The 14,524-nt window shown below is 33.1% G+C and overlaps 1 protein-coding gene across 1 annotated transcript in view; it reads left to right on the forward strand.

Annotated features, from left to right (window-relative positions):
• LOC132739330 (5-oxoprolinase-like) overlaps positions 1-8,964 on the forward strand; it is a 150,781-nt gene extending 141,817 nt beyond the window's left edge. Inside the window, exon 11 of the mRNA XM_060727027.1 lies at positions 8,249-8,964. Coding sequence (XP_060583010.1) covers positions 8,249-8,269 — 21 coding nt within the window. The 3' untranslated portion in view covers positions 8,270-8,964. The remainder of the gene's footprint in view (positions 1-8,248) is intronic.
• The last annotated feature ends 5,560 nt before the right edge of the window (positions 8,965-14,524 follow it).

Below are 14,524 nucleotides of genomic sequence, written 5' to 3' on the forward strand. Positions count from 1 at the left end.
TAGGTTTACCCTCCGTTCGTCTGTCAGTTCGTCCGTCTGTCCATCCGTCAGTCCGTCCGTCCACAAAACTGGATCCCGCGATAACGCAATAAGTACTGAAAATATTTTAATGAAACTTGATATATGGATAGATGGCAGTATGGAGATTATGCACGTCTATTTCTTTTCTTCCTATGTTGAAAATTCTGGTTGCTATGGCAACAAATAGACTGAAAATATGGCAAATTTTACACATAACCTGGATCCCGCGATAACACAAAAAGTACTGAAAATATTTTTATGAAACTTGATATATGGATAGATGGCAGTATGGAGATTATGCACATCCTTTTTGTGTCGCCTCTACGGAGTAGTGGCGACATATAGGGATCACTTCTCCGTCGTCTGTCTGTCCGTCTGTCTGTCTGTCTGTCTGTCTGTCCGTCTGTCCGTCCGTCCGTCACAAAACTTGTCCGGACTACCCCTCATAAACTACTGGTGCAATTTCATCCAAACTTTACAGGAATGATCAGTACCAAGTCTAGTTGTGCATTTTGTCAGCATTTTCCGGTTCAATGATTTTTGTCAGAGTTATGGCCCTTTAATAATTTTTAATTTTAAAGTTTGTCCGGACTACTTCTCTTATACCACTAATGCAATTTCAATGAAACTTTACAGGATTGATCTGTAGCTCAAGTCCTTGCGCATATTGCAAGGGTTTTCCGGTTGAATGATTTTTGGCCAAGTTATGGCCCTTTGATAAAAAGGTGTTTTTTTCTGTGTGTTGCCAGATACACAATAGCTTGTCCGGACTAATCCTCATAAACTACTGGTGCAATTTCATCCAAACTTTACAGGAATGATCAGTACCAAGTCTAGTTGTGCATATTGTCAGCATTTTCCGGTTCAATGATTTTTGTCAGAGTTATGGCCCTTTAATAATTTTTATTTTTAAAGTTTGTCCGGACTAGTTCTCTTATACCACTTATGCAATTTCAATGAAACTTTACAGGATTGATCTGTAGCTCAAGTCCTTGCGCATATTGCACGGGTTTTCCGGTTGAATGATTTTTGGCTGAGTTATGGCCCTTTGATAAAAATGTGTTTTTTTCTGTGTGTTGCCACATACGCAAAAGCTTGTCCGGACTACTCCTCATGAGCTACTGGTGCAATTTTATCCAAACTTTACATGATTGATCAGTACTTAGTCTAGTTGTGCACTGTCCGTCTGTCTGTCCGTCAGTCACAAAATTTGTCCCAACATGAAATTGGCCATTATGAGGCGACACATGTGATTACTGATCGCTCTTGTCTTTTCTTCCTATTATGAAAATTCTGGTTGCTATGGCAACAAATAGACTGAAAATATGGCAAATTTTACACATAACCCTGATCCAGTGATAACACAAAAAGTACTGAAAATATGTTTATGAAACTTGACATATGGGTAGATGGCAGTATGGAAATTATGCACATCCTTTTCTTATCTTCCTATGTTGAAAATTCTGGTTGCTATGGCAACAAATAGACTGAATTTCAAGATTTCTGATTCTAGTTTTTAAGTTTTTTCACTATAAGTTCTTTATTTCTTAAGGTATTTTCTTCAAACTTTAAATATAAGTTGCATGTCATCAACCACATCATATGTGACAAGGTTTACAACTCTAGCACAAAATTTATCAGAATTACCTCCCTTGAACTTAAAATTTTCATGAAAAAAACATTGTTTTTTTTAATAACTTCTTTTTTTTCTTGGAGGTAAAATTTTCATGAAAAAAACATTGTTTTTTTTAATAACTTCTTTTTTTGAATGTATCTACTTCAAACTTCATATAAATGTTTCTTATTATCACTCAACATTTGTGAGTGTTCAATACTCTAGCAAGACTATTTCCAGAATTATGCCCCTTTTGGACTTAGACTTTTTTTTGAGAAATTGGTAATTTTTACTCCAACTTCTTCAATCATGATAGGATTTTAAAAATGTTATATTTTGATAACAGGGATGTTTAAAAAATAACTTTAGAGTGTCCTTCAGTCTGTCTGTCTGTACATAAAAACTGTTTCCTGTGATTACTTTTAAATAACTTTTTGTGGCACCTTGAAAAGGTGACATATAGGGGTTACTTTTGTCGGTGGCGTCGTTGTCGTTAATTTTTGAGTTATGGCCCTTTGTTAATTTTCATACTTAATTTTTGTCCAGGCCATTTCTCCGAAAGTATAAAAGTTATGGACTTGAAACTTCATAGGATGATAGATCTGATTAAGAAAAAGTGCAGTGCATAAGAACTGATACTCTGCATTTCTTATTTTTTGAGTTATTGCCCTTTGTTGATTTTCTTACTTTATTTTTGTCCTGGTCATTTCTCCTCAAGTATGAAAGCTATAGACTTGAAACATCATAGAATGATAGATCTTATTGATAAGAAGTGCAGTGCACAGAAACTGCTGCTCTGCACTTATTATTTTTTTAGTTATTGCCCTTTGTTATTTTTCCTATTTCATTTTTGTCCTGGCCATTTCTCCTAAACTACATTGTTCACCAGGCGACACATCCGACTCGCGGAGTTCTAGTTTAACAAATATACTTAAAATAGGAACATAAGTGAATGGCCAATGGCCATTCAGAATGTTGCTTGGGCTCATACTGGTAGGGGACTTATGGACTGCTTGCAATACTATGATAATTGCTTGTTAATTAAAAGCTTTAATAAGATGACTTAAAATAGAAGATTTCAATAATTTTCCATGAAAAATATAAATGTTATAGTAAATTCCATGTGGACCCCAACTATTAAAGAAAGCTGAGTGCCACATAAAATGTCGATACACCAGGTAATTTTACCTTAAACTTTACCTCTTAGGAAATGATATAGAGTTTTTTATATAACATAAATCTATTATATTAATTAACGAACATATTTAATTGACTAAAATAAAGTAGTCCTAACAAATTTCATTACAAAATATGAGTATTATGACAAATCCCCTAAGATGCCTAAATGTCCAAGATAATACACTAAATCACTACAAAATATGAAAATTTTACCTAATTATAAAAGCCTTGGAAATTAAACAAAGCTATAAGTGGAACATAAATCTATTATATTAATTAACAAGCATATCTAATTGATTAAAATAAGAATATCTCAATAAATTACATTGAACATTCCAAAAATTATGGCTAATTTCCTATGATGTATAACCATACATGTCATAACGTCCCGGATGCCTGGGATTGTCCCGGAAATCGGATGTCTGTCCCGGAGATATCCCGGGCATCGATTTGATCCCGGCAAAAAAAATTATGATATTTTGCAAAATTTTCTTAAATCAAATCTCGCACATTTCACCTCTCGATCGTAAAACATATTCTGACCTGGTACACATAATACACAGGAACGTTGACACTTACAAGTTTACAATATACAGCCTCCCAATTATCGACTATCGATTCCCCTGGGCAATAGCTTTCTTCATGCATCGGCAATTAACGTTCTCTGTTGAATTCGGCAGCGTTTAATGGTCGGGTTAATTAATGGTTTACGGCCCTTAACAGTTATCGTTAATCCCCGATAATCATTAATTTTTAGATCAATCGCTAACTTGCCGAAAGTCTAATTATTACAAATAATGTAAATATATCTATCAAATAAAAAATTAAAGGTGTCAAATAAATCACCTTGCTGTGTTTGTTTTTATCGCATGACCGCCACAACTTTCCTTAGAAGATCGGCGTTCTCTAAATTTCAGTATTGGGAAACTTTGGGGTGCTCTAAATGAGGTATCAGTACGCTTTGGGGTGCTCTAAATGAGGTATCAGTACACTTTCTCGCGCATGCCCAGTTTATTATTTTATTTCAAATAATAAAGTGAGCATACCTGAAAAAGAGCAAAACAAAACATTACACAGTTTACAGACTTTTTTTTTAATATTTATACATCATTTCGATCTTTTTTTCTTTTTTTTTCAAAATCTGAAAATGCAGTTATTATAAAGATTATAAAAGTAATCGCCATTTTCTGCATCCTGACCTCGAGGATAAATCTGAAACAATGATCAAATTATTCTTTTTTTTTTTACTTTAAACAATACCTTCGTTTTACAGGAGATTCGGACCAGTAAGCCACTCAGTAAATCGCTACACGTATATGAACATAATATTCTAGCGTAATTATTAATAGATGGAAGTAGTGTTAAAGGCACATTATGCGTCAGAAATACTATCATTTTTATTTCTCAAAATTTTAAATATTTGGTGTCTTGTTACAAGTTCCATAAAAAATACTTATTTGCAATATAAATGAACTATCTTTGCATCTTTTGCTTTGCTGGCAATTGGTATAATTATAATGAATTAGTATTTTGTATGGAAGTCAAAATACTATTTGTTTACATTTTGCTACCTTTACGACACATTACTGCACATTCAGCACTACTTTCTTCAGCTGTTAAATATATTACATGTTCTAAATCCATTTAAACATGTGTTTTACATTTCTAAAGAACTTAATAAAAAAAGATTTCTGAGGCATAATCATAATGTGCCTTTAAGTAAAAATCACTACATTGTCGTTAGTTTTAAAAAGTACGCATACAAGATATACCTCTGAAATATACACCGGGATACTTATCGCCAATATTTCCTAGATTATATCCTCAAGGTACTTTATACCGGGAGGTACTTTGTACCGGGAATGTCAGATATTACAAACAATACTTACATAAAAAAATTCTTTTGTATGCAAGTGTTTTTCACATTAATTTCATACAAAATATAGCATTTTTTAAAGAAAATTCAAAGTTTTAATAACCCTATTCACATAAATGTGTTTTAAGTATAAAAACTAGTAATATTGCTAACGATTTGGACCCAACATGATATTTTGAATGTGTGTACAATGCTTATCAAATTGTTACCCTTTTACTGTTTGGTAACTGATAAATATTGAATAGAACTTTAGTATCATTAACAGTAATGGACCATTTACATATGTTTTTAACTTTTTATTGATTGCTTAAAAGTCATTCCTGGTATTAAGTACTTAAAAACAAAGATGGCTGCCACTCATATGAGGTTATTAACAGAACTATCTTTTTGATATAGTTAAAATTTCTTTTGGACGATTGTTATTTTTGTCAAAAAATGGTACCTTCTACCGAAAATAACTATTTTATCCAAGATTGTTTCTGTATTATATGATGGTGGGCCTAATAAGGCTTACACTCCCGGTAGATAGTACAACCAGGATATTTTGAAAATGAGCTGGCAAGATGACTATTATTTCGCATCCAGAAAAAAATGCATCAACTTACCTCGTGGAATGGTTATTTATGTCCAGTTCCTTCAACAGCATCTAGATCTAATGGGTGTATTTCTGTGGGTATTTCTTAAAATCTTTATATGTTTAAATAAAGCAAATATTACGAGAGAAGAAAAAAGTCGTGATGGTCATGCGATAAAACAGTTACAGAATAAATACTCGGACTTCACCGGCTGGTATCAGCGCATGGGGCGACAAAAGGGTCAATCATGGAAATTAATCTCGACGTTCCGTCTCGATTCATTTCCTATGAAATCAAATCAAATAGCTAAACGATCTAGCTAAAGTTGTTAAAAATTTATGATAAGGATATTTTATGAAACGTTTAGAAACGTTTTTTATTTTGCGTGCGTTTTAGCGTGCGTATATCGTTTAGCGTATTTCGTTTAGCGTATATCGTTTTGCGTGCGTCTGGGTATTTCATTTCGTAAAGCGTGCGTGTAACGTGCTTTCATATAGCGTGTAACGTGCATGCGTTTTTTCCGGAGCGTGCGTTTTGTGTGTAAACTGAAACGTTCACCCTACTGTAATGACCTTGACTTTGAAGGTCAAATCATTGAAATTTTCATTTTTTTGGCTATAATTGGCTGTAACTTTGTTATTTTTGAATGGATTGCCTTCAAACTTGAACATAATAATCTTCAAGGATAACCCTTAAAAATAACCAGACAGACCTTGACCTTCACTCATTAATGACCTTGACTTTGAAGGTCAAATTATTGAAATTTTCATTGTTTTGGCTGTAACTGGCTGTAACTTTGCTATTATTGAAGGGATCAACTTCATATTATAACAGAACATTCTTAAGGATAAGACCTTGTTGTATATCAAACCCAAATTGACTTGGGCTCTTTAATGACCTTGACCTTGAAGGTTAAATTACTGAATTTTCTCAGATTTGTGCATTAAATGACCATTGGTGTGTGTGTGTATATAAACATTATTATAAAGTATAACTGTATTGAATTTAATTATCTCCCTTTATATATACTTTATCTGTCTAAATTCATTGTATCCTACGGATCTACTTGATCTTACGGGATCCAGTTGACTTTCGGAAATAGATATATAGTTCTCTGGTCCCAATCAGTGAAGAAGACAATAAAAATGTCATCGTTGATTTGTGAGATATGATAACAGAGAACAAACTCTATATATGTGAATGTTGAACTTGTTTCAATGTGTAGTGCAGTTTGTGACTGTATATAAAGCTGTTCTGAAACCATCATTTTTGTGATGGTGGATGAGCAGTGGCTATGCTTTCATGACTGTTCTGTTAGGCGCTGTGCCGTAATTGGACTGGCATATATATAGATGTGGTGGTATGTGTGTATATATTCTCTCATTTCTATCAATTTATCTGCACACTTGTATCTTAAGTGATCCCACACAGGGGAATGTATAACTGTATTGAATTTAATTATCTCCCTTTATATATATATATATATATATATATATATAGATGATGATCTTCATCATCAACAACAAAACAACAATTGCGTGTATCTATTTATAGAATTGTGTGTATCTATTTATAGAAATGTGTGTTTCTATTTATAGAATTGCGTGTTTCTATTTATAGAATTGCATGTTTCTATTTATAGAATTGCATGTTTCTATTTATAGAATTGCGTGTTTCTATTTATAAAATTGCATGTTTCTTTTTATAGAATTGAGTGTTTCTATTTATAGAATTTTTTTATTTAAAGAATTGCGTGTTTCTATTAATAGAATTTTCTATTTATAGAATTGCATGTTTCTATTCATAGAATTGCATGTTTCTATTTATAGAATTTTCTATTTATAGAAATGCGTGTTTCTATTTATAGAATTTTCTAGTTATGGAATTGTGTGTTTCTATTGATAGAATTGCGTGTTTCTATTTATAGAATTGCGTGTTTCTATTTATAGAATTGCGGGTTCAATTTATAGAATTGCGTGTTGCTATTTATATATATATATATATATATATATATATATTATATATATATATATATATATATATATACAGTACAGATATCGAGGAATATGCAAATTTCTGCGAGTATCGAGTAATCTCAAAAAGCGTGACTCCGAGTGGATTATAAATTTCTCGGGTGAAAAAGAGTGACTCCGAGACAAAAACGAGTGACAATTTTGTCCTCGGGACTCCGTGAATCTCCAAGTAAAAAGAGTGACTCCGAGAAAATAAGACAGATTTACACTTATGCTTTATTTATTTATTAATTAGTTAATGCTCTACCTCTAAAATAAAATCCTTCAACGCATGTATTATTCATTCAAAATAACAATGTTGTCGAAAATTCTTTGTTGATGTAAAGTATTACAAGTGAAAACGAAAGTAGACACACTTGATTCATTAATTAATTAAAGGAAAGAATAACCGATGATTTCCCGCAATTCCCGTAACGCTCAGTGTCAAAAACCTATTTAATTTAGTATTCTAAAATAAGAAAATATAGATTATTTTTTGCATTGTTTATACAAATTTATAATTATTATGTAAGCAAAAAAAGAAGAAGAAAAAAGAAGGAAATAATGGCCAAACAACCACGTGCTTAGGTCGATTCATTTCATTGACATACTATCGTAAGGGAAATTATACTTTGTACCAGAACTGAATAAAAAACAACATTTTCTTTAAGACAGTTTACAAAGTATTCTTCAGTGAAATGCATCTGCCTTGGAAAGTAAACTTCTGAAAAAGGTAATTGTCAGGCTTTTAGATAAATTTGTACCAGTTACATAAAAGATACCAAACTGATTTCCATGTGAAGTACATGTACGTCTCCTTTTAATTGTTGGTTGATAAAAAATCCGTGAAATACGAGATATTATACATCATTCCATACAATGCACTAGCCAAAACAGCGACACCCTATGTCGGCATGTACAGACCTGCTTTTAACATTAATGTTTAAATTTATTTTACTATTGCTTTCAGAACAATATAGAACAGAGTTAAGAAGTTCGATCTGCTAGGCAATTCTACCGACGTTGGCAGCACAAGGAAGGACAACATTAAGGAATTCATTTATGAAATTCTACCGATGTTTGCAGGGGGAAAACAACAGGCGCTGCGTCGTCTCAAAAATAAAGCCATGAATTATAAAACAAGAACATTGAGATTGGCAGTGACTTTATAAAGGCATGGCGGTATTTTTCAATCCACATACGTACATGTACAATGCATGCCCGCTTGCTGTGACGATCAAATATGTTCATATGCTATTATAAAAATATTGTTTTATCGTCTATGAACAGTACATATACGTGAAATCGGAAGTAGTTTAATCTTTGTCAGAACTGTTTTTTATTTTTATAAAATGACATGATATAGATGATGTACAAACCATAAACAAATAAAACAAAAAGACAAATAAAATGATCATTTTATTCTTTGCTGTTTTTATTTTTTGTCAATCTTTGTAATGCTGATTACAGGTGAATGAATTACGGGAGCAGTGCGCTAGGTAAGTTGAACGGCCTCTGTCAACTTGTTAACACCTCTATAACTCTTGAATTCCTCCATAATGCCTGAAATAAAAAACAAAAATCTTAATTTATTAATGATCATCACAAGACAATTTACTTTTGATTCCAATATCAACATACATCTACATATGACTTTGATAACAGAATGAGACCGACAGATTTTCGGAGATATTCTTGGAATAAAATTACAACAATATATTACTAATTTTTATGCAGCTTTATTTAGAAACGATTAAGTTAATGTTAATTTTCAAAAATTATATAAATCAAGTGTCTTCTAATTAAAACGGCGGATGTGACAGGTTGACACGTAACTAAAATACATGTAAACAATGGATTATGAAGAAACGTACATGCACATCATGACAATTTTTAAAACTATACAAACCAAAATAAAAGTTGGGAAAGTCAATTTTTTTGATGTGCACATGTTATCAATGATTAAAATATTATGAAGATCGAAACTCATTTTCCACATTGAAAAAAGAAAACACAACACAATATTTGGCACCTGAAATAAATAAGAACGGCATGTTATCGGTATTTGATGCATTTAGAAACATTTAAGATTAAGAAGTTTATATAATTAATTCATTTCTTAAAGAAGTATAAAAAAGTTGGGCCGTTATTATATGGATTTTTTAAATCGCTTTTTTGTTTTTGATAGAATTTCGGGTTCCTGTGGTTATTGCTACTGACCTAATTAATCGGGATAAAAATAAACTTGAGAACTGGTGACGCTTACGGTAGTGATTTTTTCTAATCAAATGTACCTTTCAACTGTTTCAGGGTAAATTGAAAACAATAACCGTAAAAATCATCTTTATTTTCGAATGGTAATCTAAAGAATTAAATTAAATATAAAATGAGATTGCACTTGCATTTATTTACACCAGCTAGACACCGACACGGAGTTACGCGGTAATTCTCTCACGGAGTCAAGCGCTTTTATTTTCGTCTCGGAGTCACTCTCATCACACGTTTCTCACGCGGAGTCACTCGTTTTTATGGACAAATACTCTCGCGGAGTTGCGAGTGTTTTCCTCGATCCTCGGAGGATTTTGCATATTCCTCGATATCTGTACTGTATAAATGAGTATTTATATATACAAAATATATAGACAAAACGAATGTGACAAGACAGACATATTAAATTTATAAAAACAAACGTTAAGATTTGTTTGTTTGCTTTTCGAAAAAGTAAAAAGTCGAGCGTTGTCACCCCCGCCCCCCCCACGGTGGCTCTTGTTATTTGTTAAATTGAACTTTGATATCAGTTGACCTAGATTTTGATGATGTGACCTACTTTTTAGTCCTTTGATGTGCAGCTATGAAATTTGAACCATGTGCACATATTAAGATGTATAGTGAACTTTGATATCAGCTGGCCTAGATTTTGACAAAGTGTCTAACTGTGTTGTCCCTTGATGTACAGTCATGGAATTTTGGCCATGTGAAAAATTCACTAGACTCAACTGCATTGATAGATTCCTACTCTGATCTTTTATTTGAATAATAATAGATTTAACCACTAATCTAATAATAAGAATTTAAGATAGGTCAGTGATATGCATTATGGCAATCTTCATTTGTATAGAAACAAAATAATTCTGTTCCTACATTACTATTTAGTGTTTTACTAATGTGGTGGCATAGCATTTTTCACAAATGCAATCTAGTTTGTTTTTATGAGCTTATGGACTTACGTCCAGGTGTAGTTAATGAGCTTATTTGCCTCTTAAATATCAAATGTTGGTACGTCCGTCCATCCGTCTGTCTGAATTTCGAGTCCTCACTAGTTCTTCTCTGCAACTACTGTCTGTAATTCAACGAAACTTTATGGGAATCATCAGTATCAAAAGGAGATGCGCATATCGTCGGCTTGGTCCCGTCAGACCCTTTAACTCAGAGTTATGGCCCTTGATTAGTTAAGAAGAATGCCTATAGAGCAAAAATCATTTCTGCGCTACTTCTCTGCAACTACTGGCTGGAATTCAACGAAACTTTATGGGAACCTTCAATTTAAACAGGAGATTCGAATATCGTCGCCTTGAAAATTACTCGCTATTTCCCTGCAACTACTGGCTGTAATTCTATGAAACTTTATGGGAACCTTCAATTTAAACAGGAGAAGCGAATATCGTCGCTTTATTCTGGTCAGACACTTTAATTCAGAGTTAGGGCCCTTGAGTAGTAATGCAGTATGCAAAAATCAAAATTCGTTTCCGCGCTAATTCACTGCAATTAATGGCAATTAATGGCACAAATTCAATGAAACTTCATGGGAACCTTAAATATCAAGAGGAGATACACATATCGTTTTCTTGTTCGGGTCAGACACTTTTACTCAGAGTTTTGGACCTTGATTAGTGATGCAGTATGCATATAGAGCAAAAAAATCGTTTCCGCACTACTTCTCTCCAACTACAAGCTGGAATTCAATGAAACTTCAATTTATGGGAACCTTCAATATTAAGAGGAGATGCACATATCGTTGCCTTGTTCCAGTCAGACACTTTAACCTAGAGTTATGGCCCTTGATTAGTTATGCAGTATGCATATAGGGCAATAATCGTTTCGGTGCTACTTCTATGCATGTATTGGCTGGAATTCAACAAAATTTTGTGGTAATTATCAATATCAAGAGGAGATTCGTCTATCATCTGCTTGTTGTGGTCAGACCCTTTAACTCAGAGTTATGACCCATGATTAGTGATGCAGTATGCATATTGAGGAATAATGGTATCCACTCTTCTTCTCTGCAACTACTGGCTGGAATTCAACAAAACTTTATAGGAACCTTCAATATTAAGAGGAAATGCGCATATCGTTGCCTTGTTCCGGTCAGACACTTTAACACTGAGTTATGGCTCTTCATTAGTTATACAGTATGCATATAGAGCAAACTTTGTTTGAACCTTCAATACAAAGAGGCGATACGCATATCATGGCCCTGTTCCGGTCAGACACTTTAAGTCAGAGAGTTAGGGCCCTTGATTTGTTATGCAGTATGCATATAGCAGACCAATAATTGTTTCCGCACTACTTCTCTGCAACTACTGGCTGGACTTCAATTAAAGTTAATTGAAACCATTAATACCAAGAGCAGATGTGCATATAGATGCCTTGTTCAGACCTGACCCTTCATTACAGAGTTATGGCCCTTGATTAGTTATATCGTATGCATATAGAGCAATATTGCTATTTCTTTGCAACTACTGTATTGATTTCAACAAAACTTTATGGCAACCATCGGTACAAAAAGGCAATTTACATCTCATTGGCATGTCCAGATATTACTTTTTAACACAGAGTTATGGTTCTGTTATTGCCCTGCATATTTATCATGTATAAAGAATATTACTGTTTATGCCATGATAAATATATAAATAAAGCCTTATGCTTTCAGTTGTTGTGTTAGTACTAACCAGTACTCAGCGGGGATATGAATTCAACGAATTTGCTTGTTGAATTTATATTGTGAATAGAATTTCTTAACAAATATATAGGTAGGGTGAGCATCCATCACCCTCAAAGATATTCTTGTTTTTTTTTTTAAATGAGGGCCCTTGGTTTAAAATTGGCCCACCCTGGGGATCATTGATTTTCTTTATATGTATATTGTAAAAACTTAAAAAAGTAATCTTTTAAAAAGCCTAAATAGCTAGAGCTTAGATATAAAGCATGAAACATATTCAAGTGGGTGTCTACTAAGTTTGTGCAAATAATGGTCCTGGGGTCAAAATTGGCCCTGTCTGCACTATTTGGAATTCAATACAATTTCATACAATGGTTAAGCATATTGAGAGGAAGGGCAGCGCACAGAAACCATAACTCTTTCTTGACTCATTTAAGAGTTTGCCCTTTATTACTTTTTATTGTCCAGTGAATAACATGAAAATTAATGGTTGGAATTAAATGATACTTCATACAATGGTCAAGGGCAGTGAGATGAAGTGCTCTGGAGAAGAACCATAACTATTTGGACTAACTACAGTTATTGCCCTTTGTTACTTTTTTGTCCAGTGCATAACTTGAAAATTCAATACAACTTCATACAATGGTCAAGCGCAATGAGAGGAAGTGCAGTGAACAATAACCATAACTCCATCTACAGTATTTGTAGAGTTATTGCCCTTTGTTCCTTTTCCTTGTCCGGTGCATAACTTAAAACTAATGTTTAGAATTCAATGCAACTTCATACAATGGTCAAGTGCAATGATAGGAAGTGCAGTGCTCAAGAAGTGTAACTCTTTATGGATTTATTACAGAGTAATTAAATAAAACTTCATCAATGGTCAACCACATTGAAACGAAATGCAACATACAAGAACCACAACTATCTTTATAATTGCCCACAACCATAACTCTATTTCTATTCTTTTACAAGGTATTCTGTAACTTGTAACTTCCTCATTTCGGAAGCAGTCTTGCAGAGGTATTAATCACATTTAGTGATAGTTCTAGTTTTATTTGCCGTGATCAACCCTTTTGCCCTTGTTTAAAAGAGGATTATTATTAAGTCAAATGTGAAAAAAAATTACTATGTGTTGTAACTTTACTCCTTTGAATGCATATTTTAAATTTTAATTAATCAGATATTACTGTGGTCTTTCATTTTTCATTAGCTCACCTGACCACAAAGTGGTCAAGGTGAGGTATAGTGATGGGGCTATGTCCGGCATTATGTGTTGTCAACATTTGGGTTGTTAACACTCTAGCAGTCACAGTTTTGATTGGATCATAATCAAACTTTATCAGAATTTTCGTCTCAATGAAATACAGGTCAGCTTCGAATATGGGTCATCTCGGGTCAAAAACTTAGGTTACAGGAGCTAAAAATACAAAAACCATGTTAACATTCTAGTGGCTGCAGTTTTGATCCAAATATTCTGGAAATTAATCAGGAAAGTTGTTTTGATGATTTCTAGGTCAAGTTCGAATATGGGTAAATTCCAGTCAAAAACTAGGTCACAGGAGCTAAAAATAGAGAAATCTTGTTAACAATCTAGTGGCTGCAGTTTTGATCCAAATATTCTGGAAATTAGACAGGAAGGTTGTTTTGATGATTGCTAGGATAAGCTCTCTGGTTAAAAACTAGATCACAGTATCTAATCAAAGTGCTGCAGCACTGAATGCGACGGACATGCAACCGGAGAGACACCAAGGCTTCTTTAGAAAAACAAAACAAAATAAAAACAAAACACAAAATATATAACAGAGAAAATTTGTTCCATACAAGTTCGAGATTTGTAGAGCAATATATTTTGTGTCCCAAATTGATATAATTCAGATTTTCTACTTTCAAGCACTTAAATACAGAATGAAATTTATGCCTAAAAACTCTGGTCAAACTTGTAAATCAGTGTCCTTATCGATTTATTCTAAGAAATGATATGTAAATAGAAAAAAAAACTATCAACGAAATATTTCTAGAATAAATCCAGGCAAATAAACTTCAAACATAATACATTGTACATTTGAGAATGCTATTTAGAATTGCTTCGTGTTATATCATAGTGGGCATACAGACAATAAAATATAAGTCATTTGTATTTTTATTTCTCTTGGATATGTCTCATTAAAAAAAAATTGGTTAAAATCATCAGCAATTAATAGTGTATTTCTTAGATTTTTTTTATTTACAAGGTAAAGATGTAGAGGCCAGAGCACATCGTTTTTATTTTAATTTAAATGTCACTTAAGCACTACAGTGTTTAGTTGT

Source organism: Ruditapes philippinarum, unplaced genomic scaffold, assembly GCF_026571515.1.
Source record: "Ruditapes philippinarum isolate M1 unplaced genomic scaffold, ASM2657151v2 ctg157_1_1_1_1, whole genome shotgun sequence".
In the NCBI taxonomy this organism is placed as follows: Eukaryota; Metazoa; Mollusca; class Bivalvia; order Venerida; family Veneridae; genus Ruditapes; species Ruditapes philippinarum.